This window comes from Chiloscyllium punctatum, chromosome 29 (assembly GCF_047496795.1).
Source record: "Chiloscyllium punctatum isolate Juve2018m chromosome 29, sChiPun1.3, whole genome shotgun sequence".
Lineage (NCBI taxonomy): Eukaryota > Metazoa > Chordata > Chondrichthyes > Orectolobiformes > Hemiscylliidae > Chiloscyllium > Chiloscyllium punctatum.
In genome coordinates this window covers 69527024-69554166 of record NC_092767.1, presented here as the reverse complement: position 1 = coordinate 69554166, position 27143 = coordinate 69527024, and the positions used below count along the sequence as shown (strand labels likewise).

The following is a 27143-nucleotide window of genomic DNA, read 5'->3' as shown; positions in this document are numbered from 1 at the left end:
CCTTTTTTCTCCCCAAAGTGTTCCGAAGGGCTTTCCAGCCAATGAGGTGCTCTTGAAATTAGGATTGGGGCGAGTGTAGTCACTGTTACAATATAACCACAATCACTGTTTCTCCAGCTGGTTACTCTCTGCATATGTAGAGCGGGTTAAAGATGATTTAAAGCAGAGCTGGACAAAGTCCCTGTTTATTCAATGCAATAAGGATTTGTTTTTCACCTTTATTCTTCCATGGGGTATGAGCATCACTTTCAAGGCCAGCATTTAATCAGAGAATCCCTACAGTGTGGACGTAGACCATTTAGACCATCGCGTCCACACCAACCCTCCGAAGCACGTACCACGCAGACCCACCACTCTCCCTTAAAACCGTGCTAACCCACTTTGCCGGCACGTCCCTGGACTCTATGGAGCAATTCAGCACGGCCAATCCAGCCTAATCTGCACATGTTTGGACTGTGGGAGGAAACCCACACAGACTCGGGGAGAATGTGCAAACTCCACACAGACAGTCGCCCAACGGTGGGAATTGAACCCAGGTCCCTAGTGCTGTGAGGCAGCAGTGCTAACCACTTAGCCGCCATACCACCCACGTCTTGCCCATCCCTAGTTGCCCCTTTGAAATTAATAGCTCCCTAGATATCCTTTTACAATAATTGATGATAGTTTCACATTTCCTGAGATTCACTAATTGCATTTGAGTTCTGCCAGATGCCACGGTGGGATTTGAACCTAGAACCCCCCAGACTCATCCCTTAAGGCCTTTGGATCATGAGCCCAGTGAAATTACCATTCCATCATTATACTCCCCATTTGTCAACGTGTAAATATACAGAGTTATGGTTGGGGTAAGGATTATTCGCTGTGTCCATGGATATAGGAGCAAGAGGAGAATATTTCAACTCTTGAGACTCTTCCATCATCCAACTCTGGCCACTCGGCCCTTCAGACCTGTTTGCCATTCAATGCGAGCATGGCTGCTCTGTTTTGACTCAGGATTAGAGTGGTGCTGGAAAAGCACAGCAGGTCAGGCAACATCCGAGGAGCAGGAAAATCGACGTTTCATGCAGGAGCCCTTCATCAGGAATGCTGCTCCTCGGATGCTGCCTGACCTGCTGTGCTTTTCCAGCACCACTCTAACCTTGACTCTAATCTCCAGCATCTGCAGTCCTCACTTTCACCTGATCTGATTTGACACTCATTCCTGTATATCCCCCGATAACCTTCTATCCCCTTGGTTGTCGAGTCTATCTACCTCTGCCTTCAAAATATTCAAAGAATTCTGCACTCACAGCCTCTTGAGAAGGGAATTCCAAACACTCCCCACTCTCTGAGAGAATTTTGTCTTGCTCATCGCTGATGTAAACCAGTGCTCCCTTGCCTTTAGACTCTGCTGCAGGAGGGAACAACTTTTCCACATCCGCCAGCCTAGTCCCCTCAGGATAGAACATCAAAAAATATAGCACAGAACAGGCCCTTTGGCCCACGATGTTGTGCCAAGGATTAATCCTAATCTAAAATAAAATAATCTAACCTACGCACCCCTCAATTCACTGCTCTCCATGTACCTGTCCAGCCATCATGTAACTGTCCCTAATGACTCTGCTTCCACCACCACTACTGGCAACACATTCCATTCATTCACAACTCTCTATGTAAAGAACCTGCCTCTAACGTCTCCTCTATACCTTCCTCCTAGCACGTTAAAACTATGACCCCTCATGCCAGTCAACCCTGCCCTGGGGGAAACTCTCTGGCTATTAACTCTATCACTGCCTCTCATTACCTTGTACACCTCGATCAGGTCACCTCTCTTCCTCTTTCTCCAGAGAGAAAAGTCTGAGCTGAGTCAACCTCTCTTCGTAAGACAAGCCCCTCCAGTCCAGGCAGCATCCTGGTAACCCTTCTTTGCACCCTCTCCAAAGCCTCTGTATCTTTCCTATAGTAGGGCGACCAGAACTGGACACAATATTCCAAGTGTGGTCTCACCAGGCTCTTGTAGAGCTGCAGCAAAACCTCACTGCTCTTAAACTCGATCCCCTTGTTAATGAAAGCCAAAACACCATATGCTTTCATAACAACCCTATCCACTTGGGTGGCAACTTTGAGGGATCTATGTACTTGCACACCCAGATCCCTCTGTCCCTCCACACTGCCAAGAATCCTGTCTTTAATCCTATATTCAGTATTCCAGTTTGACCTTCCAAAATGCACCACTTCACATTTACCCAGGTTGAGCTCCATCTGCCATTTCTCAGCCCAGCTCTGCGTCCTGTCTATATCGTGCTGCAGCCTGCAAAAGCCCTCGATACTATCAATTGAACCTTGTGTCATTGGCAAATTTACTAACCCACCCCTCAACCTCCTTATCCAAGTAATTTATAAAACTACAAAGAAAGGAGGCCCAAGAACAGAGCCCTGTGGGACCCCACTCACCACTGTCCGCCAGGCAGAATACTTTCCATCTACAACCACTCTCTGCCTTCTGTCAGCCAGCCAATTCTGAATCCAGATCGCCAAATCTCCCTGTATCCCATAGCTCCTGACTTTATGAATGAGCCTACCATGGGGAACCTTATCAAATGCCTTGCTGAAGTCAATATACACCACATCCACTGCTTGACCTTCGTCGTCCTGTCTCGTCACCTCCTGAAAGAACTCAATAAGATTTGTGAGGCATGACTTGCCCCTCACAAAGCCATGCTGACTGCCTTTAATCACACAATGCTTTTCCAAATAGTCATAAACCCTATCCCTCAGAATTCTTTCGAAAACCTTGCTGACCACACACGTAAGACTGACTGGTCTGTAATTGCCAGGGATTTCCCTATTCCCCTTCTTGAAAAGAGGAACAACATACCCCTCCCTCCAATCCTCCGCACAATTCCCATGGAGAGCAAGGAAGCATAAGTCTTCACCAGGGGCTTAGCAACCTCCTGTCTCGCTGCCCAGAGCAACCTCGGATAAATCTGGTCTGGCCCTGTGGACTTATCAATATTAATGTTTGCCAGAATTTCCAGCACATCAACTTCCTCAATCTTGATCTGTTCAAACCTATTTCCCAGCTCCTCAAAGTTCTCACTCACAACAAGGTCCCTTTTCTTAGTGAAAACTGAAGCAAAAATCTCATTTAGGGCTTCCCCCCTCTGCTCAGACTACACTCACAAGTTCCCTCCACTATCCCTGATCGGCCCTACCTTCTCCCTGATCATTCTCTTATTCCTCACGTATGAGTAAAATCTCTTTGGGTTCTCCCTAATCCTTCCTGTCAAGCCTTTTTCGTGTCCCCTCCTGGATCTCCTCAGTCTATTTCTGAGCTCCTTTGTAGTAAGCTTACAATGCTGTAAAGCTGTGCTAGATCCTTGCTTCCTCCACCTTACGTAAACTGCCTTCTTCCTTTTGATGAGAAGCTCCTCTGTTCTTGTCATTCAAGGTTCCTTAATCTTACCCCTTCTTGTCTGTTTCAGAGGAACAAATCTGTGCATCACTTGCAACAACCGCTCCTTAAACAGTCTCCACATGTCTGTTGTGCCCTTTCTGTGGAACAATTGCTCCCAATCTGTACTTTCCAACTCTTGTCTGATAGCGTCATAATTTCCTTTTCCCTAAATAAATATCTTCCCTTGGTAACTGCTCCTTTCCCCCTCCAAGGCTATGGTAAATGTGAGGAGAAAGTGAGGACTGCAGATGCTGGAGATCAGAGCTGAAATGTGTTGCTGGAAAAGCGCAGCAGGTCAGGCAGCATCCAAGGAGCAGGAGAATCGATGTTTCGGGCATGAGCCCTTCTCGAAACGTCGATTCTCCTGCTCCTTGGATGCTGCCTGTCCTGCTGCGCTTTTCCAGCAATACATTTTCAGCTGTTATGGTAAATGTAAGGCATAGTGGTCACTATCATCAAAGTGTTCTCCCACCGTGAGATCTGACACCTGTCCTGGTTCATCGTCAGGCACCAAATCCAAAATGGCCTCTCCCCTCGTCAACCTGTCTATGTCCCTGACAGAAACATCTCTACCCAAACCATCTGCACTAAGGAGGTTCCAGTCAATATTGGGAAAGTTGAAGTCACCCATAGCAACAACCCTGCTACATCTGCATTATTAGATATTAGGATATCAGATGTTTCATGTTAAGGCAGGGTGGCACAGTGGCTTAGTGGTTAGCGCTGATGCCTCACAGCACCAGGGACCCAGGTTCGATTCCAGCTTTGAGTGACTGTCTGTGTGGAGTTTGCACATTCTCCCTGTGTCTGTGTGGGTTTGCTCCAGCTTCCTCCTACAATCCAAAGATGTGCAGGTCAGGGTGGATTGGTCATGCTAAATTACCCTATAGTGTGCAGGCTAAGGGGGTGTGTCTTTGGAGGGTCAGTGTGGGCTGAATGGCCTGCTTCCACACTGTAAGGATTCTATAAGTCTACTCTGACTTTTCTAAACTCCAGTAGATGGACTATATCATGGCTCATCATTTACTCAGTTTTTCACACCATCTCCATGAATCTGTAAATCTTTAATATCTCAAAATCTCAGCGTTGACTATACTCAAGAACCGAAGCATCCACATCCCTCAGGGGCAGAGGATTCCATAGATTACAGAGGTACCTAAAATCAAGAGGGACATGGATAGGGAGAATAGCCAAGGTCTTTTCCCTGGGGTAGGAGGAGTCTAAAACTAGAGGGCCTAGGTTTAGGGTGAGAGGGGAAAGATATAAAAGGGACCTAAGGGGCAAATCAAGGGTGGTGCGTGTATGGAAAGACGTTTGGAACAGATACATGAATAGAAAAAGGCCAAATGCAGGCAAATGGGACTAGTTCAGTTTGGGAAACCATGAACAAGTTGAACTGAAGGGTTTGTTTCCATGCTGCACGGCACTATCTGAGTGAGAACCTTCCTTCTCCTCACTTCCGTCTGAAATGCCTTCCCCCTTGTTCTGAGACTGTGTTGTAGACATCCTCAAGCCAAGGGACGACCTGTGTCGAGTCCTGTATGCTTCAATAAGATTAGCTGTTGTTCTTCAAAACCCTCAAGAACACAGGCCTATCTCTGGAACCTCTCCTGAGAGTCCAAGCCTGCCAGTCCAAGAAACAGGCCGGTCCACTTTAATGACACTCCCTTCCTGGCAAGGACACCCTTCCTTACGTACAGAGAGCCGAAACAGTACGCTCTGAGCAAATGTAAGCAGGACAATTAACCCTTGGAGAAAGCCAGGACTGCGGATGCTGGAGATCAGAGTCAAATAGGGTGGTGCTGGAAAAGCACAGCAGGTCAGGCAGCATCCGAGGAGCAGGAGAATTGATTCATCAATTCATTCCTGATAAAGAGTTTATGCTCGAAACATCGTCTCTGCTGCTGCTCTCGGATGCTGCCTGACCTGCTGTGCTTTTCCAGCACCACCCTTTTTGACTCTGACAATTAATCACTGTGCAACAGTATGAACTTGTTCATTTACTCAACAAGGTCAGAAAAGTGGAAGGAACACAATAGTAGAATAAAATTGAATGCTTTCTATCTTCATGCACGGGGCATTCAGAATAAGGGTTATGAACTGATGGTGCGAATTGAGGTCACAACGACTTTAAACTAACTTAAAGAGTGAGATGCAGAGCACAGGAGGAAAGGCTGAGCAGAGGTTACGAAAGCTTCCAGAATAAGTGATGGAATGGAGAGGATGGGAAGGGTCAGGAATGAACTTCAGGCACTGGAGATAAGCGGACAGCTTCAAGAAGTGCAGTGGTCAACGCAGATCTTGGCCATGTTTGTTTAATTGCACGGAGTACACAAAACAAGATAAATGGACTGAAGTGCAGATTGAAACTGGCAGGTACAATGTGGGTATCACAGAGGCATGACTGTAAGGGGAACGGTCTGGGAAGTAAATATCCATGTGAACACAAGGGGCAACTTTTTCACACAGAGGGTGGTGCGTGTGTGGAATGAGCTGCCAGAGGAAGTGGTGGAGGCTGGTACAATTACAGCATTTAAAAGGCATCTGGATGGATACATGGATAGGAAGGGTTTGGAGGGATACGGGCCAAGTGCTGGCTGATGGGACGAGATTGGGTTAGGATATCTGGTCGGCATGGACGGGTTGGACCCAAGGGTCTGTTTCCGTGCTGTACATCTCAATGAAAGGACAGGCAGATGGACAGAGTTCTTTGTCAAGATTAGAGTGGGACTGGAAAAGCACAGCAGGTCAGGCAGCATCCGAGGAGCAGGAAAAATCGATGGTTCGGGCAGGAACCCTTCATCAGGAATGAATGAAGGGCTTTCGCCCGAAACGTCGATTTTCCTGCTCCTCGGATGCTGCCTGACCTGCTGTGCTTTTCCAGCACCACTCTAATCTTGACTCTGATCTCCAACATCTGCAGTCCTCACTTTCGCTTAGAGTTCTTTGTGAGTCAGAAGTGAAATAATATTGATAGCAAGAAATGAAATCGGGTCGGAAGGTGTAGAATTAGTGTCCGGGTAGAGTTTTGAAACCGCAAAAAAGTGACCCTGATGGGGTTATCTACAGGCCTCCTAGCAGATTCCTGAAGAAGGGCTTATGCCCGAAACGTCGATTCTCCTGCTCCTTTGACGCTGCCTGACCTGCTGCGCTTTTCCAGCAACACATGTTTAAGCTCTGATCTCCAGCATCTGCAGTCCTCACTCCCTCCTAGCAGTAGTCAGGCTATGGAGCTGAAGATAAATCAGGAGATTGAAAGGGCAATGCAAGATGTTGTTGCAATAATCATGGAGTCTTCAATGTGGAGGTACACTGGGAAATTCAGGTTGGTAGCAATAGGAGAGGAATTTGTGGGATACCCGCAAGATGGTTTTTCAAGGCAGCTTTGGTAGAGCCCACTAGGGTACAGGCAATTCTGGATCCGGTGGTGTGTCATGAAGTAGACTTGACCAGGGAGCTGAAGGTGAAGGAATCCCTTTAGGGAGCAGTGACCATAACATGAGAGAATTCACCTTGCCGTTTCAGAGGGAGAAGCTGGAATCAGATGTAACGGCACAGCCTCAGAGTGAAGGGACAACCGTTTAGAACTGAAATGAGGAGGAATTTCTTCAGCCAGAGGGTGGTGACTGTCAAACTCATTACCACGGAAGGCTGTAGAGGCCCGGTCATTGAGTGTATTTAAGACAGAAATAGCTAGGGTCTCAACGACAAAGGGGATCAAGGGTTATGGGGAGAAGGCAGAAGAATGGGGTTGAGGAACATCTACACCATGATCGAATGTGTGAAGACTCGATGAGCCAAATGGCTCGATTGTGCTCCTGTATCTTCTGATCTACTCCCTGTGTAACTGTATATCGGGAGTCAGTATTTGTTAAGGATTGCTCACTGGGTAACTGTTGACTTGCTGTTGTTCAGCAAAGTAAGGGTTACTGTCTTTTTAAGCGGAGAATTGGCCAGCAAGTTACATCTGAAGGTGTTCCTTATCTCGAATGGTCCCAATTATCTGAGAGGGAGAGTGAGTAAATCCTCTGTGAGACAGATTGCGATTATAAATGTCAGTCTGTCTTGGGTTTGTAACTCCTCACTCCCTTCTCTCAGGACCTTATAATGTTGGAAAGACCCAAAAGCATGATCTTCCTCATAAAATTCCTGAAATTCCTTGCATGAAATCATCTGTTAAATCACCTCTCAGTTGCCAGTCTCTTTGTGGCTGATGAGATCATACATTGTGGCCTTGAACCTGCCTCAGTTCCCAAACACGATCTTTATTTTTAGGTCATTCCAACACAGTTCAGATAGTGAAGAAGGCGTTTGGTATGCTTTCCTTTATTGGTCAGAGTATTGAGTACAGGAGTTGGGAGGCCAAGTTGCAGCTGTATCGGAACATTGGTTAGGCCACTGTTGGAATATTGCATGCAATTCTGGTTTCCTTCCTATCGGAAAGATGTTGTGAAATTTGAAAGGGTTCAGAAAAGATTTACAAAGATGTTGCCAGGGTTGGAGGGTTTGAACTATAGGGAGAGGCTGAACAGGCTGGGGCTGTTTTCCCAGGAGCGTCGGAGGCTGAGGGGTGACCTTATAGAGGTTTATAAAATCATGAGGGGCATGGAGAGGATAAATAGGCAAAGTCTTTTCCCTGGGGTCGGGGAATCCAGGACTAGAGGGCATAGGCTTAGGGTGAGAGGGGAAAGCTATAAAAGGGAGCTAAGGGGTAACTTATTCACACAGAGGGTGGTACGTGCATGGAATGAGCTGCCAGAGGAAGTGGTGGAGGCTGGTACAATTATAACATTTAACAGGCATTTGGATTGGTATATGAATAGGAAGGATTTGGAGGGATATGGGCCGGGTGCTGGCAGGTGGGACTAGATTGGGTTGGGATATCTGGTCAGCATGGACGGGTCGGACAGAAGGGTCTGTTTCTGTGCTGTACATCTCTATGACTCTATGACATAGCTAAACCTGATCTTGGTGTCTGAGGTTGCCTGTTTAAATTCAATAACACTGGCTTGCTGTCTCCCTCTTCATTCTTTCAAAGAGGGAAGACGAGGCTGAGTTTAAAGTAAACACTTTAGCGCCCTGACTGGGAAATGGTCTGGACAACATTGGATGAAAAAAAACCCTACTAACCCCACCCTGGCCTCAGTCCCAAAATCTCCCTTCCACTGAATCTCACGTCCTCACTTTGCCCTCAAGTCATAGAGTCACAGAGATGTACAGCACGGAAACAGACCCTTCGGTCCAACTCGTCCATGCTGACCAGATATCCAAAATTAATCGAATCCCATTTGCCAGCATTTGTCCCATATCCCTCCAAACCCCATCCTATTCATATACCCATCCAGATGCCTTTTAAACGCTGTAATTGTCCCAGCCTCCACCACTTCCTCTGGCAGCTCATTCCATACACATACCACCCTCTGTGTGAAAAAGTTGCCCTTTAGGTCCCTTTTACATCTTTCCCCTCTCACCCTAAACCTAGGCCCTCTAGTTCTGGACTCCCCTACCCTGGGGAAAAGACCTTGTGTCTATTTACTCTATCCATGCCCCTCATGATTTTGTAAACCTCTATAATGTCACCCCTCAGCCTCCGACACTCCAGGGAAAACAGCCCCAGCCTATTCAACCTCTTCCTGTAGCTCAAATCCTCCAACCCTGGCAACCTCCTTGTAAATGTTTTCCGAACCCTTTCAAGTTTCACAACATCCTTCCGATAGGAAGGAGACCGGAATGGAACACGGTATTCCAAAAAGAGGGCCTAACCACTGCCCTGTACAGCCGCGACATGGATGTAGCAGCAGCTGCCAAATTTCTGGAATTCCTGGCATTTACTGACATCTCCTTGCCAGCAGAGGCAGCAGTGAGCCCTCTGGCTTCTGAATTGAAGGATCCTGGGTCCAGTCCCACTTGCACTTGGGGAAGCCCGCTCTGTCTGTGGGGCTGCCTTTTGGCTGAGCTGCTGGGGCTGGATCTATCCCTTGGCGGTATTTTGAAGAGGAGCAGATTTTTGATTTATTATTGTCCCGTGTACCTCGGTACAGTGAAAATTTGTGTTTTGCGTGCAGTACAGGCAGATCATACCATACAAAGTGCGTTAGGGTCATAAAACAGAGTGAGGAATACGGTGTTACAGCTGCAGAGAAGGTGCACAAAGAACGGGATCAACGTTAAATTTGAGAGGTCCATTCAGAAGTCTGACAACAGTGGGGAAGAAGCTGCTCTTGAATCTGTTGGTCCCTGTGTTCAAGCTTTTGTATCTCCTGCCTGGCAGAAGAGGGTTGAAGAGATTCTAACTGGGGTGGGAGGGGTCTTTGATGATGTTGGCTGCCTTCCTGAGGGAAGTGTGGATGGAATCAATCGATTGGAGTTTGCATGGTGGACTGGGCTGTGCTCACATCTCTCTGTAGTTTCGTACCGTCCCGGGCAGAGCAGTTGCCGTCCCAAAACCATGATGCATCCAGACAGGATGCTTTCTGTGGTGCCTCTATAGAGTTCGGTGAGAGTCCTTGTCGACATGCTGAATTCCCTTAACCTCCCTGAGAAAATAGAGGCATTACTGTGCTTTCTTCACCAAGTGCTTCTGTTTAATACTTTGGACCGGAAGCGTTAACTCTGATCTCTCTCCACCTGCTGAACTTTTCCAGCAATTTCCGTCCTTGTTTCTGTTCCACACATCTTTTGCGTTTTACTTGCTCCCCTTTGCTGTTCGACCCAATACTTAAGTAAAAGATACAGCCACCATAGTCCTCACCTCTTATCAGAGAGAGAGAGAGAGACAGCTGGAGGTGGTTTAAACTGAGAGTCACTATGTCTCAGGCAAGGAGGCAAGGCCAAGATCAGAGTAATCCCTCAATCAATCTCCCAAATAATCTAAAATCGGATTGTGATCACATTGCTGTTTGTGCACTATTGCTTGACATGTTTCCAATCTTCCAACAGCAAGTGCACTTCTGCAAAACATTGTATCCAGTTCTGGTTTTCCCAGTAATAGGAAGGGTATTATTAAGCTGGAGAGGGTTCAGAAGAGGGCCAACCGTTCCAAGTGCAATCTTGTCATGGACACACTGACTGAATCCGATTTTGGAAAGTGATTCCGAAGTCTGAGCACCAGAGTGACTGGGGTTTACCAGAGAGGGTAGGGATCTGGTCTCATTTGTTCAGCTTGGCTGATCTCTCGCACAGGCCTTCTCCCATTCCAAGTGGTAGCCAGTTATCTCCTGGTTGGAAGAAACGGAATCAAGATGCAGGACTGATTGTTCCAACAAATAATTCCCTTACACCTGGGCCCTTTACTCAGCCATTACAATAACTGCTCTGCTGACACAACAGTATCAAATTCCGACAGTGTGGAAGCAACCCAGGCTGCCCCTCCAAAGAGCATCCCACCCAGACCCACCAATCCCCGTATACTCTGCATTTCCCATGGCTAACCCATCTAGCCTGCACATCCCTGAGGCAACTTAGCATGGCCAATCTACTCTAATCAGTTGAGTCATAAAGATGTACAGCACGGAAACAGACCCTTCAGTCCAACCCGTCCATGCTGACCAGATATCCCAACCCAATCTAGTCCCATTTGCCAGCACTTGGTCCATATCTCTCTTACCCCCTTCTTATTCATATACCCATCCAGATGCCTTTTAAACGCTGTAATTGTACCAGCCTCCACCACTTCCTCTGGCAGCTCATTCCATACATGTACCACCCTCTGTGTGAAAAAGTTGCCCCTTAGCTCTCTTTTATATCTTTCCCCTCTCACCCTAAACCTATGGCCTCTAGTTCTGGACTCCCCCCACCCCAGGGAAGAGACTTTGTTTATTTACCCAATCCACCCCCCTCATGATTTTAGAAACTTCTATAAGGTCACCCCTCAGCCTCCGACACTCCAGGGAAAACAGCCCCAGCCTATCCAGCCTCTCCCTATAGCTCAAACCCTCCAACCCTGGCAACATCTATGTGAATCTTTCGAGTTTCACAACATTGTTCCGGTAGGAAGGAGACCAGAATTGCACGCAATATTACAAAAGTGACCTCACCAATGTCCTGTCCAGCCGCAACATGACCTCCTATACTCAAACCAAGAAAGGGAAGCATACCAAACACCTTCTTCAATAAGCTATCTACCTGCAACTCTCCTTTGGACTGCTGGTGGAAACCAGTGCGCCCGGAGAAAAGCACACAGACATAGGGAGAATGTGCAAACTCCAAACAGACAGTCACCAAGAGTGGAATCAAACACAAATCCCTGGCACTGTGCAGTAACAGTGCTAACCACTGAGCTACTGTGCTGCCCTGGATTCAATCTATCGTTGCTCTGAATTCCACAGCTAGAGTTAGAAATGTAAAGAGCCCAGATATGGATACTTATATCTTCAACAGCAAATGACGGCTGACACGACAGCAATGCTGAAGGAGGGCTGTCTTGTCAGAGACACTACTGTACTGAAGGAGGGCTGTCTTGTCAGAGACACAACTGCTATACTGAAGGAGGGCTGTCTTGTCAGGGACCCTACTGCTGTACTGAAGGAGGGCTGTCTTGTCAGAGACCCTACTGCTGTACTGAAGGAGGGCTGTCTTGTCAGGGACCCTACTGCTGTACTGAAGGAGGGCTGTCTTGTCAGGGACCCTACTGCTGTACTGAAGGAGGGCTGTCTTGTCAGGGACCCTACTGCTGTACTGAAGGAGGGCTGTCTTGTCAGGGACCCTACTGCTGTACTGAAGGAGGGCTGTCTTGTCAGGGACCCTACTGCTGTACTGAAGGAGGGCTGTCTTGTCAGGGACTCCAGCTGCTGGCTGAGAGATTAAAGCCAACATTCTGTTCAGTCAGCCCTGAAGACTCTCTCAGGTTATTCAATGTCAAACCAAGGCCAGCATCCACAGGCAGCACGAGCAGATGAGTTGTTTATTTTTCACACTGCCGTTTATTGAGCACTTTTCTTCACCCGTCTATGAGATGTGGGCATCACTGGCTGATGACAAAGTGCTAATGTTTGAACCATCCTCCTGCTCCTCAGATGCTGCCTGACCGGCTGTGCTTTTCCAGCATCACACTCTTGGACTCTGATCTCCAGTATTGCAGTCCTCACTTTCTCCTGGTCATTGGGAAATCCCAGCTGCTTCACTAATGCCCCTTGAGGGAAGGAAACTGCCATCCTTACCCACAGTCTCCCCCATGTCTGCAAGGGCTTCCTGCAGGTGCTCTGTTTACTTCCCACAGTCCAATGATGTGCAGGTTAGGGTGGATTAGCCATGCTAAATTGCCCCATAGTGTTCAGGGATGTGTAGGTTAGGGTGGATTGGCCATGCTAAATTGCCCCATAGTGTTCAGGGATGTGTAGGTTAGGGTGGATTGGCCATGCTAAATTACCCCATAGTGTTCAGGGATGTGTAGGTTAGGGTGGATTGGCCATGCTAAATTACCCCATAGTGTTCAGGGATGTGCAGGTTAGGGTGGATTGGCCATGCTAAATTACCCCATAGTGTTCAGGGATGTGCAGGTTAGGGCGGATTGGCCATGCTAAATTACCCCATAGTGTTCAGGGATATGTAGGTTCGGTGCATTAGTCAGGGGGAAATGTAAAGTAATAGGGTAGAGGAATAGGTTTGGGTGGGTTATTCTTCAGAGGATTGGTGTGGACTTGTTGGGCCGAATATCCTGTTTCCATACTGTAAGGATTCTATGAATCTACCTGATCTGGCCTACACGTGACTCCAGATCTGCGGCAATGTGGGTGATTCTTAACTGCCCTCTGGGCAATTAGGGTTGGGCGAAATATACTGGCCTGACCAGCGACGCCCAGATCCTATGAATAGTGCAGTGGTGGGTAAATGACACAGAAGAAAGTGTTCTGTTTTCAGTTTGATGTGGAGTCCTGAAATCTACATGGTCCCTAAACATTGCTGTGGGTCTGGAGTCACATGGAGGCCAGACCAGGTATGGTTTGGCAGATTCCCCTCCCAAAAAAGGCATTGAAGAACCAGTTGGGTTTTCACAATGATACATTCTCAGTCATATAAAGGCCAAGTATTATGGGTGCTGGAAATCTGAAACCACCACACAGACAGAGAGCTGGAGAAACTCAGTAGGTCTGAAACATTCATGCTGTCTTTCTCTCTCTCTCCACTGTTTACTGAGTTTCCCCAACGTTCTCCAGAGTCACGGTCACCCTTTAGACTAGCTTTCAAATCCCGAGTTAAACTTAAACTGGCACCAGCTCCCAGCATGGCACTTTGACCTGTGTCTCCATAATGTTACTGACACTAGTCTGCAGAATGAGAGGGGCAGAGTCATTGGGGGGAGGTCTCTCTGCCTCTGACCAGGCCGCAAGAGCGTTAATTAACAAAGTGAGCAGGGTCTGGAGTTAAAATGACTTGATATGAACGTCTAGAGTCCCAGAACTAGGAAACGATGAGCTTGTTTTCCAGAGCAGTCTTGATGATCCATCTGGTTCTAATATTGAGAGAATGGCCCTGAATTATTTGGTCAGAATAATATTTATCAGATGCCATGGCATGGGTTTCGCGAGCAAATGAAGTGATCATGTTTATATTTGTCTCTCGCTACACGAGAGAACAGAGGATTCCAACACTGACAGGAACAGAGAGAGCGTCAGCAGAGCGTTACAATTCTGGTGTTAGGTTCCAGTAGCTCGATGGGACAGATAAGCCCAGAGTTGAATTCATGTGTACTCCTTTTAATATTTCCCGTGCAAACTATTGCCGAACAGAATACAGCTTCCACATCCAGGCAGCAAGACTCCTGGACCAGCAGGGTTTTACACTTCACCCCCTTCTGAGAATAACTGATACAATGCAGAAAGAGTGTTTGATGGGGACAGTGTAGAGAGAGCATTACTGTGTATCCAAACCCATGCTGTCCCTGTCGTGGGAGTGTTTCACAGGGACAGTGTAGAGGTAGCTTTACTGTGTATCTAACCCCGTGCTGTGCCTGTCCTGGGAGTGTTTCATGGGGACAGTGTAGAGAGAGCTTTATTGTGTATCCAAACCCATGCTGTCTCTGTCCTGGGAGTGTTTAATGGGGACAGTGTAGAGGGAGCTTTACTGTGTATCTAACCCCGTGCTGTCCCTGTCATGTGAGTGTTTGAAGGGGGACAGTGTAGAGAGAGCTTTACTCTGTATCTAACCCTGTGCTGTCCCTGTCCTGGGAGTGTTTGATGGGGACAGTGTAGAGGGAGCTTTACTCTGTATCCAAACCCATGCTATCCCTGTCCTGGGAGTGTTTGAAGGGGGACAGTGTAGAGGGAGCTTTACTCTGTATCTAACCCTGTGCTGTCCCTGTCCTGGGAGTGTTTGCTGGTGACAGTGCAGAGGGAGCTTTAATCTGTATCTAACCCCACAATGTACCCTCCTGGGATTGTTTAGTGGGGACAGTGTAGAGAGAGCTTTCCTTTCTGTTTAAAAGAGATGGAGAAGCTTTACTTTGTGTCTAGTCCCATGCTATACCTGTCCTGGAAGTGTTCCCTCGTCAGGTGAAGTCCCACACTTCCAACAGGGGCAGCACTCTGTATGTAATCCAAGGGAGTGCCGAAAGCAGACAAGTGATGTACAAGTTGCCAAAGAATCGCATTAATCAATATTAGCATATCTCACTAACGCACAAAATTCACAGAAATGAAACGTGGAGAGGTGGCCTCATCATACTTGACAGTAGCTTTTCAAAAAACTCTGGGTTAGAATTATCTTTGACAAGCAGGGACATGAGGGGAAATTGGGTTTCGTGCCTGTTTTGTTGCACTGGAGATAATTGAATCGTAAGATTTTGCACTAGTTTTATTAGCCTCGAAAAGTAAACAGAGCTGTTACGATCAAAGCCATAAAGAGTTTGCAATTGTACTGGAGAAAAAAAGGCTTGCCTGAAATTGAGCCTTCCAACTTCCAATAAAGTGTTCAAATTACAACAACGCAGTAAAGAAAATCCTGGAGACAACGTGCAAATTTAATATAGCGATTGGGAGAGATGTTTGGTCGAACCGTTCTTTAGCTTGTTTCCCAACTTTTTTTGCGTTCCTCCAAGATCGCTCTGCTTCCTTAATTCTGACCTCTCAATCAACCCAGTTGGCTGTGTGCCTTCAGTTATCTGGGTCCTTTCAAACTCCTCTTCCTTCCTCAAACCTCCTTAACACCACCCGTCAGAGATGGCCTGAACTTAACTCGTCTCGTGGTCAAATTATGTCCAGTTATGTTCCTACTAAGTGCCTCAAGAGGTTTATGATGCTGTCGGTGTTATCTAAATGCACGTTGTTATTGTAGTTGCCATGAAATAACAAGAGCAGGATTGAACTCCATGTATTATATGGCTGCCTAGTCAGGAACTATTATGCATTACAACATACTGCGGGGGAGTGAGGAAAGATTGCATTGGAATATCTCTGCATAATAATAAAAGTTTGAGTCTTTGTCTGTCTGAAATCCCCCTGTGCATTGTTAAAATCCCTGAGGAGACTTATCACATTTAAAAAGAACTAGTCTTCCCAGTGCTTAACGGAATGGATCAAATAACAAACTTTCCACTTCATCTTAGGACTTTTACTGTAACAGACGAACCAAAAAAGCGATCAAACATTACTTAACCAGCAACTAATGCGTCAAATTAAAGCCATGAGGTGGAGGTGCCTGGGTTGGACTGGGATGGACAAGGTCAGAGGTCACACGACACCAGGTTATAGTCCAATGGGTTTATTTGAAATCACAAGCTTTCGGAGCGCTGCCCCTTCATCAGGTGAAGTCCCACACTTCCGACAGAGACAGCACCTGTTAAATAAACCCAATGGACTATAACCTGATGTGGTCATGTGACTTCTGATCAAATTAAAGAACAGGTAAATTAACCAACTCATTTAACACAACCTATATTTTGTTAAAATCATGGGGGGCATCGATAGGATAAATAGGCAGGGTCTTTTCCCTGGGGTGGGGGAGTCCAGAACTAGAGGGCAGAGGTTTAGGGTGAGAGGGGCAAGATATAAAAGGGACCTAAGGGGCAACGTTTCCACACAGAGGGTGGTACGTGGATGGAATGAGCTGTCAGAGGAAGTGGTGGAGCAATTGCCACATTTAAAAGGCATCTGGATGGGTATATGAATAGGAAGGGTTTAGAGGGATATGGGCCGGGTGCTGGCAAATGGGTCTAGATTAATTGAGGATATCTGGTCAGCGTGGACGAGTGGAGGAAAGGGTTTGTTTCCGTGCTGTACATCTCCACAACAACAAAATTATGAGCTTGCATCTGCTCCACACAATTATGTTTCTGGTTTGATTTCCACATTTTGATCTATCCCCAATAACCATTCCATCCTCTGCCTGACAAGACCTCTGTCTTAAAACTATTCGGTGACCCCTTCCCAACCTCCTCCATTTTCTGAGACAGAGTGTTCCAAATACCCACAATCCTCTGACAGAAAATTACTGCTTCTCCTCTCTGTCCTGAATGAGGTGCCCGAATTTTAAAACGGTGCTCCCTAATCCTGGACAGGGAGGAACCGTTCCTATCATATCCAACTTTGTCAAGTCCGCTCAGGATCTTACGCACTTCAATTAAGCCATCCCTAACTCTCCTTTGGGTTGGTTCAGTGGTTAGCACTACTGCCTGAGTTCGATTCCAGCCTCGGGTAGCTGTGTGTGTGGAGTTTGCATGTTCTCCCCGTGTCTGCCCCCCCCCGGCTTTCCTCCGGGTGCTCCGATTTCCTCCCTCAATCCAAAGCTGTGCAGATCAGGGTGGATTGGCCACGCTAAATTGCTCACAGTGTCCACGGATGTGCAGGCTGGGTAAGTTAGCCAATGGGAAGTGCGGGGTCTGGCGGGATGCTGTTCGGAGGGGCGGTGTGAACTCGATGGGCTGAATGGCCTGCTTCCACACTGCAAGGATTCTAAACTCCAGTGGTAACAAGCTCAGTCTATCCAACCTTTCCTCCTCAGACAACCCACTTATTCCAGGTATCGATTGAGTAAACCTCACCTCTGAAGCATTGGTATCTTTCCTTCAATATAGAGAAAATTGCACACAGTCTTGATGAAGGGTCCCGACTCTCCTGCTCCTCTGATGCTGCCTGACCTCCTGTGTTTTTCCATCTCCACATTTTATTGACTCTGATTCCCAGCATCTGCAGTCCTTACTATCTGCTGCAAACAATGTTTGCACTGCTGTGTCACTGATGCCTGGTATAAGGAAGCATAACCTCCTTACTTTAATGTTTAATTCCACTCATTAATAAAGTGTGACATTGCCTTAGCCTCCTCCATTATGTGCTACACCTGTTTACTCATGTAGCAGACCCAAAGCTGTCCACTCTACGAAATTCTACCCTTGTTCTCCACTGAAGTAATACCTCGCTTTTTTTAAAAATCTGTAATGTTTCTGAGACTTGAAGAGATTATTTTGTCCTGATTATTTTGAAGAGAGGTTGTAAGACAGAGACACTGAGCAGTCTACCAGAACTACTGGACTGGACAGGTTCCGTTTTTTTTTAAGTTGGAACAATAGAAGCAGCCTGAATGGGTGTGGTCAGCTTTCACAGGCCAGTTTGTTTAGTTTTTAGGTTTAGCTTTAAGCAGAAGCTATTGGGGTCTCAACGGAGTTGGAATCTTCAGTCAATGTCTCCTGGTTGCTAGTCTCTGAATTTTCTCTTGATTGTTTTCCCTCCTGGAATAGAGAACTGCATGTAAGAGTCTCTGTCTGAATTTGCATTTTGTTTTTCTTAAGCGGTGTGTTTATGGGATTTTACAATATTGGAACAGTTAATTAGTAACAATAGTAATAATTAGTAATAGTAATAATTACCATATCTATTATTCAGTTAAATTTTCCAATAAATTTATTCTGAATTCCTCTTTCTTTGATATATTTTAACTACGAGTAGTTTGACCAGTCGCGTTGCATCGAGAACAGAAACTTCACATCTACCTTTAAGAAAATGTTAGGGTTAAGGCTACTTTCTTAAACTACTTTGTGGGAGGGTCTGGTCTGGCCATAACAATTCTTGCTCTTAAAGTACATGCTTTCCCAAATTATATGCCATCTGCCAGGTTACTGCCCACTCCCTCAACCCTGTCTGGATACCTCGACAACTTCCTCATGTCTTCGTCAAGACCATTTCCTCCTTATCTTGGTCACCATTGCAAATTTAGCTGCTGTGCCCTCCACTCCCCTCGACAAAGTCATTGCTATCCCAGCAACACTTCATTTGTCAAACCTTGCCAATCAAACAAAGATCTCTCCAGATGTAGGTTTACTTGCTGAGCTGGAAGGTTCTGTTTCAAACATTTCGTCATCATATGAGGTAACACCATCAGTGAGCCTCCAGATGAAGCACTGGTGGTTGGGCCCTTTTTTTTTATTTATGTGTGTTTAGGGGTCCTTGGGTTGGTGATGTCATTTCCTGTGGTGATCTCATTACCTTTGGTGATGTCACTTCCTGATCTTTTTCTCAGGGGGTGGTAAATGGAATCCAAGTCAATGTGTTTGTTGATAAGAGTTCCGGTTGGAATGCCATGCTTCTAGGAATTCTCATGCGTGTCTCTGTTTGGCTTGTCCTAGGATGGATGTGCTCTCCCAGTTGAAGTGGTGTCCTTCCTTATCTGTACGTAAGGATATTAGTGAGAGAGGGTCGTGTCTTTTTGTGGCTAGTTGGTGTTCATGTACCTTGGTGGCTAGATACATGAACCTGTTTGTCCAATATAGTGTTTGTTACAGTCCTTGCAAGGTATTTTGTCAACGATTTTGTAATTTTTGTGACCTCCATCCACGCTGTAGGGATTCTACATTTCTTATGGAACTCTTAGGCAAAGCGTCACATCCAGGAGATGTGAAGGACTATATGGACAGTCTTTCCCAGGTGTCTATCAGGTTCACTTCCCCCCACCCCAGGTGAAAACCACTATTAGCTTTAGATAATCATTCCAAACAGCTCAAATTTTCCAAATCAAGTTATCATCACCAGCAAGTTCCCACTCTCAGTAACTGTCTGTTCTTTAAATCACCAATCCCATCGAACCTGTTCCTTTCAAACAGAAACAAACTCTCACTTGGCTGTTAACCCAAAACAGTCTTATTTATGTTTTAAATGTTAAATAAGTAAATATAAAAGTCACGAGAGTGAGGGTGGGATTTGAAACCAATTTTCCGTGTGATTATTCCAGCAAAATAATCTCTCTGATACCATATCTCCTCAAGTGACTGGAACACAGTGTGCTAATGAGCATTTCAATTGAAATCTCAAACCTAAAGTGGATGTTAATCGTTCAGGAAAGGACAATGGTGGATTGATATTTGATATTTCCCATGTTTTTCTAGATATTCATGTTTAGCCTTTACGCCTTGCAGTATTATAGTAGGGAGGTGTAGCTAAAACATTACAAGGCATTTAGTCAGACCACAGCACTTTTGACTCCTTCCTTTGATATCATAGAATCTGTACAGCAGGCCATTTGGCCCATCAGTTCCACCCCCCCCCCCCTGTCTGCAGAGTGTTCCAGTCAGATCTACCTCATCCCTGTAACCCTACATTCCCCATGGCTAACCCACCTACCCTGCACACTACAGAGTAATATAGTGTGGTCAGTCTGTCTAAGCTGTAGATCTTTGGAATGTAGGAGGAAACCCACACAGACACAGGGAGAACAAGCAAACTCCATACAGACAGTCAGCCAAGGCTGGAATTGAACTTGGGTCCCTGATGCTGAAAAGCAGCAGTGCTAACCACTAAGCCACCATGCACTACTGCTGCTGTCTGTTTGATACATCAAATACCTTTACTTGACTACTCACACCTTCTTGTAATCAAAATCAACTTGACATTTGCAGTCTTAATCACTTCCTTTACCTGCATGACACAGGACATATGCATGCACAAAGTTAGATTGCTCAAATGACATAATTTCTCTTTTTTCATAAGAGCAAGCAATGAAAGTGCAATTAGATTTCAAAAATGTTGGAGAGATTTGATTGGAACCGTGGACCTCTCTGATGTCATTCACCAGTTGCCATGTGATTTAAGGGCTAGGTAGCAAAGGGTTAATCGTGATGCCGAGCTCCAGGATCGAATCCCACCGTGCCTGATGGTGAAATTTGAATTCAACAAAATCTGGAATTAAAAATATTGTTTCATTTTGACGTAACTGTTGCTGATTGTTGTTTATAAATCCATCTGGTCGATGAAATCCCCTTTCGGGAAGGAAATCTGCCATCCTTACCTGGTCTGGCCCACATGTGACACCTGATCCAATGGGCCGAATGGCCTTCTTCCACTCCATAGGGATTCAAACTGTTGTGGTCTGACTAAAGCTTTGCAAAGTTTTAGCAAGACCCTCCCTACCTTAATACTCCAAGACGTTAAGGTTAAACATGAATACCTATTTTAAAAAATGGGAAATATCAAATATCAATCCACCATTGCCTTTTCATGAACAATTAACATCATATTTGGATGTTCTTTAGGCTATTTCAGGGGACGGTTCAGAGTCAATCAGTTCAAGGGACAGTTGGGATGAGCAGCGAATGCTGGGCGTGCCCAGTGATGCTATGTATGAATGATATTGTGGAGGTGCCAGTGTTGAACAGGGGTGGACCAGGTCAGGAGTCAGACAACACCAGGTTATAGTCCAACAGGTTGATTGAAATCACATGTCACTTCACCTGACGAAGGGATAGCGCTCCCAAAGATTGTGATTTTCAATGCAGGTAATCCTCCCCCTGCCATCCAAAAGTAGGGCGTTCCTATGAAACCTTTCGTAGGCCGAAATGGCGTCGAGCGAAGGAGCATTCATTTTTGTGGGAAAAATTTCCTCTCTTCTCATAAAAGCAAAAATCCTCTTCAGATTTCTTTTGGTTAGTCAAAACAGATACTAATGTCGGTCCCTCATAAAAGCAAAGTGACATAGAGCGAACTTTCCAGAAACGGGGGATATCTGTAATCCTATTGGGCTATGACCTGGCATTGTGTGACTTTTGGCTGTTTAGAATCAGACTTCTAATGGCAAGGTTATGCAGATGGATGTTGATGGTCATCGTGTGTCTTTTTGTATTCCCTCTCATTCCTGCAGATTCGCGGATTCATCAACGCGATCAGACCCGACAATATAGAAGAGAAGGACCTCATGGCCTTCCGTTTCTACGCCTTGAACCCCATCGTTGATCCCTGGCTCTTCATCATCCTTCGCAAGTCCGTGTTCCGGAACATTCAGAGGATCCTCTGCTGCCGTTTCTCGATGTCGCTCCACAGCAGCAATAACACCTTCCAAGAGCCGTTGAAACAGCAGAGCATCTCACTGTGTTGACGAAGGCCTGGGAGGAAGGCTTGGGAAAGAGAGAGTGAGAGATAGGTTTTCCTCAAGGCCTGACAAAGGGGAACGAGGAGGCACCCAGCGAGCGAAGGACGGTGATGGGCACTTGAGGCAACAAGGTGGTTACCAGGCACGTTGAGACTGGCTCAGTGAAGGTTGGAGAAGAGGGCATTCGGCCAATATTGACTGACTCCAGTAACTTCTGTTGCATGTTTGGCTGTGACCCTGCAAACTCTGACCCTTGACAATAACGGGGGCGGGGGGGGCTTTATTGTGGCCTTACCTTTGCCTCACCACCCTCATGCTGTAACTCTGTTTCTCAGCCTCACAGATGGTACCAACCCAGGCCTACCTCAACCTGAAATGGGGATCAAACTCTTGAACTAACTGTCATACAGACTGAATTAATTTATAATGGACCGAGGTGGGGGAGGCGATGTTAATAATGTCTATAAAATGATGCCCTGAGCACAATGCTGGAAAATATTACGGTACTCAGATGGATCATGGTGTATTTAATAATGGTCATGGCTTTGAATGTGAAGGCAAGATGGTTAGATTCTGTCTTGTTGGAGATGCCATTTGTATGGTGAGACTTGTGTGACTTAACTCAGCCCAATATTATCCAGGTCCCACTGTGAGCAGGAAAGAGTTATCAGGATCTGAGGAGTTTGTGAATGGAACACTTCAATCATCAACCAACACTCCCTACTGGATAGTGGGGGAAGATCAGCGCTCCATGAAGCCTGATTGGGCTAACTCTGAGTTATTCCTGCACCTGAGGTGGTTATCCTGCAAAGCCATCTCCTTTGTATTAAACATAATTGTATATCGAGATGTAAGATAGGATGAGTTTAATGTTCTGGAGTCTTAGATTCAGCGTCGTGATGTTCAGCAAGATTCTGAAATAGTGAGATGACTGCTTATTTTGAATGGAACTCTCTTTGTAACATGCTGCGGGCAAGGTGTGTGTGTGTGTGTCTTTGTGACTGTGTCTGTGTCTGTGTGTGTGTGTGGGTATGTTTGTGTGTGTGTGTTTGTGTGTATGGATTCACAGTGTCCCTTATGCTGTCTAGACTCACACTGTTTCTGACAGTGTCTGGACTCCCAGTCTCCCAGACAGTATCTGGTCCCACAGCGTCCCAGACAGTGTCTGGCCTCACAGTCTCCCATATAGTGTCTGGTCTCACAGTGTCCCAGATAGTGTCTGGGCTCACTGTGTCCCAGACAGTGTCTGGGCTCACTGTGTCCCAGATAGTGTCTGGTCTCACAGCGTCCCAGACAGTGTCTGGTCTCACTGTGTCCCTGACAGTGTCTGGTCTCACTGTGTCCCTGACAGTGTCTGGTCTCACAGCGTCCCAGACAGTGTCTGATCTCACTGTGTCCCAGACAGTGTCTGGTCTCACTGTGTCCCAGATAGTGTCTGGTCTCACTGTGTCCCTGACAGTGTCTGGTCTCACAGCGTCCCAGACAGTGTCTGGTCTCACTGTGTCCCAGATAGTGTCTGGTCTCACTGTGTCCCAGATAGTGTCTGGTCTCACTGTGTCCCTGACAGTGTCTGGTCTCACAGTGTCCCAGATAGTGTCTGGGCTCACTGTGTCCCAGACAATGTCTGGTCTCACTGTGTCCCAGACAGTGTCTGGTCTCACTGTGTCCCTGACAGTGTCTGGTCTCACAGCGTCCCAGATAGTGTCTGGTCGCACACCGTCCCAGATAGTGTCTGGTCGCACACCGTCCCAGATAGTGTCTGGTCGCACACCGTCCCAGATAGTGTCTGGTCTCACAGTGTCCCAGATAGTGTCTGGTCTCACAGTGTCCCAGATAGTGTCTGGTCTCACAGTGTCCCAGATAGTGTCTGGTCTCACAGTGTCCCAGATAGTGTCTGGTCACACAGCATCCCAGATAGTGTCTGGTCTCACAGCGTCCCAGATAGTGTCTGGTCACACAGCATCCCAGATAGAGTCTGTTCACACAGCATCCCAGACAGTGTCTGCTCTCACTGTGTCCCTGACAGTGTCTGGTCTCTGAGTAGCTGTAACATATCTCTGATCCCTTAGTGTCTGATCTTAGTGAAAACGTCATTGTCTGGTTGTACCCTCTGTCTGGTCCCTCAGCGACTGTCACATGTGCCTGATCTCTCAGTGTCTGTAACATTTCTGTGGTCTTTCTGTGACTATGATCGGTGGCTGTGATGTGATCAGTATTGTACCAGTTCTTGCAGAAAATGATGTTTAAACTATAAAACGTCTTCAGTTTATCTTGTGTCAGAGTAGAAGTTAAGAAATAATTTGAAATATTTATATTTAAATCAATGTCAAAAATGTTTCTCGATATTGGTTAATTGCTGAATTTGTTGTACTTTCTATTCGGAAAATACTTAACAGGGAAAGTGACCTTGCAGCATCACATAGCTTACCATTCCAAACATTTAAACCCTCAGCATCGTTTTTTTGTTGTTGATGGGAGTTAACAAGTTCACAGTGAATGGAAAGTGTGAGCAAACAGTCATTTTCTAAGCTTATATGTAGCGTGTGAGCTGATCACTGTTACTTTGCTGTTCCTGCCGACGTGGTTAAAAATCACACAACACCAGGTTATAGTCCAACAGGTTTATTTGGAAGCACTAGCTTTCGGAGCGCTGCTCCTTCATCAGGTGGTTGTGGAATGTCTGTGACATTAACTGGTTCATGGTGGCTATGGCAGTGTCTGGACTCAGTGTCTAAACTCACAGTGTCCCTGACAGTGTCTCCACAACCACCTGATGAAGGAGCAGCGCTCCGAAAGCTAGTGCTTCCAAATAAACCTGGTGGACTATAACCTGGTGTCGTGTGATTCTTAACTTTGTCTACCTCGGTCCAACACCAGCTCCTCCACATCTTCACAGATGGGCTGTGTTTTATTTTTGGAGAGGGCACCCCGCTCACTCTATTGGAGGTGCAGAACAGGAGACGCCATCTTGTCCCAAACTCAGCTCAGGCCATTTGGCCAGCTTCCACGATCAGCGTGATTACTTCAGGGATTGCACGCCCTACAACCGTTTGCAGTGAGACCTCACCTTTACGACAGCTAAGTAGAAACATAGAAGACAGGAGGAGGCCATTCAGTCCTTTGAGCCTGCTCCACCATTCATCATGATCATGACTGAGCGTCCAACTCAATAGCCTAATCCCACTTTCTCCCCATAACCTTTGACCCCATTCGCCCCAAGTGCTGTATCTGACTGCCTCTTAAACGCATTCAATGTTTTGGCATCAGTTACTTTCTGTGGTAATGAATCCCACAGGCTCACCGCTCTCCAGGTGAAGAAATCGCTCCTCATCCCCATCCCAAATGGTTCACCCCGAATCCTCAGACTGCGTCCCTTGGTTCTGGATGCAGCCACCCTTGGGAAAGGTACCTCACAAAACTCAGATTAAAAACCGACGGCCAAACCAAAACGGTTCCGGGGAACGTAAAACACCAGGAAGGACAATTTCAGGTTAAGAGGTCGCTCATTGAACACTGAGAAGGAAAGAAATGGCTTCACTCAGAGGGGGTTGTGAATGTTATGAATTCTCTTACCGCCCCCCCCCCCCGCCCCCCCCCCAAACGTGAGGGTTCAGGTTGAATACTTAAGGCTACGAGAGATCTTGAGGAAGCGAAGGATGCAGGGAGTGGGCAGGAAAGTGGAATTCAAGCCTGAGATCAGCCACAATTGTACTGAAAACCTGAATCCTCCATCCCCACCGTCTACCTCTCCTGTTTTGGTTTTGTTGTTGTCAGAGATATTTGGAAAGGTTCCTCAGAGGGACTGCATCAAAGGAAGTGAAAGGGGTTCAGAGATGTAATTCCAGAGTTTGGGAACAGCACAGCCGCCAGAGCTGGGGTTAGGTTTGGATGACTCTATGACTCTAAATCCCTGAAGAGGCGACGGGCTCGAATTGGGGCATCATGGAGGGAGATGACCAACATGAGAAGAAAGGAACTCCGAAGCCCTGTTTAATGCTGTGGCGACATGGGTTGGCATCTCCTGCCATCTTTTGAGATTTAGACACAGTTCATTAATCTGGGCTATAAAGCTAATCGCATGATAATCAACATGAGAACACAAAAGGAAGTAATCGTGATTCAGGCTCAGTTATCTGGGAAGCGTGGGGTTGGATGAGTTCAGTGCAGATAGTCAGAAGGTTTTCAGGTTCCCATCTCTCTCCGAAGCTCATGATCTAGAACTGAGTTCCCGTTGTGGTGCTGAGACAGTGCTGCATTCTCCCAATCCTACCTCCCCCCCCCCCCCCCCCCAGACCCTTTAAACCTAGCGCCCTCTCACACTCTGACGGGTGTGAAAGATCCCAGACCAATATGAGGTAGGAGCAGAAATACGCCCCTCAAGCCCAGTCTGCTTTCCAATAAGACAATGATCAACCCATGTTTCCCCCACGCCATCAATAACCACACTGCCCCCCCCCCCCCCCCCACTTCCTACCCCAAAACCACCTTATGAAGTCATACTGCAAGGAAACAGACCCTTCGGTCCATGCCAACCATAATCCCAAACTAAACTAGGCCCACCTCCCTGCTCCGGGCCCATATCCCTCCAAAAACCTTTCCTATTTATTCAAATCTGGTAGCTGTACCTGCATCCACCACTTTCTCTGGATGTTCATTCCAGAGAATGTTAAAAAAGTTGCCCTTCATGTCTTTTTTCAATCTTTCTCCTCTCATTTTCAAAATATCTCCCCCAGTCTTGGACTCCCCCACCCAAGGGAAAAGACCTTGGCTATTCACCCTATCCAAGCCCCTCATGATTTTATAGACCTTTATAAGGTCACCCCTCAGCCTCTGACGCTCCAGGGAAAACAGCCCCATTCAGCCTCTCCCTATAGCTCAAACCCTCTAGCCCCTTGTAAATCGTTTCTGAACCCTCTCCAGCTTAATAATATCCTTCCTATAACAGGGCCTCAAAAACCCTTCCTCGGCTGCCTTTTCATCATCTTCTGAGAGAAAATCCAATTCCTTATCTCTGTGGTTAGTGGGTCACCTCTGAGTTTTTAATCAGTGACCACTAACTTTAAAATCTCCGAAAAGAGTAAATATTCTCTCAATCTCCCCTCAGGTTGTTGGATTTTTTTTCAATTGATCACCAATTGTTGTTCTGGTTCACCAATGTCCTTTAGGGAGGGAAATCTGTCGTGCTTGTCCGGTCTGGGCCTACACATGACCCACAGCCTCAACTGAAAACATCCTGTCAAACCTCTCAGTCCAAGCAGGAAATGGGCAAGAAAGACTGGCCTTGATGGGGATACCCAATTCCCATGAATAGAAGAGGGAGCAAGATGTCAGTGTGTTGGAGACCAGCGTAGAGATAAGATTGTTGCATAATTGAATCCAATGTTCCTACCACATGGGAGCCACTATCTCTTTAATCCCTCAA

At 46.5% G+C, this 27143-nt stretch overlaps 1 protein-coding gene across 2 annotated transcripts in view; it reads left to right on the top strand.

Annotated features, from left to right (window-relative positions):
- Positions 1-24008, top strand: part of ptgir (prostaglandin I2 receptor) — a 68860-nt gene extending 44852 nt beyond the window's left edge. The window contains exon 3 of one of the 2 annotated variants that reach the window (XR_011952711.1): positions 21494-21600. Coding sequence is in view for 1 of the 2 variants with exons in the window: in XM_072549354.1 (XP_072405455.1) it covers positions 21494-21727 (234 nt within the window). In the remaining variant the exon portion in view is untranslated. Of the gene's footprint in view, positions 1-21493 lie in introns of both variants that reach the window. The other variant, XM_072549354.1, reaches the window with a different exon arrangement.
- The last annotated feature ends 3135 nt before the right edge of the window (positions 24009-27143 follow it).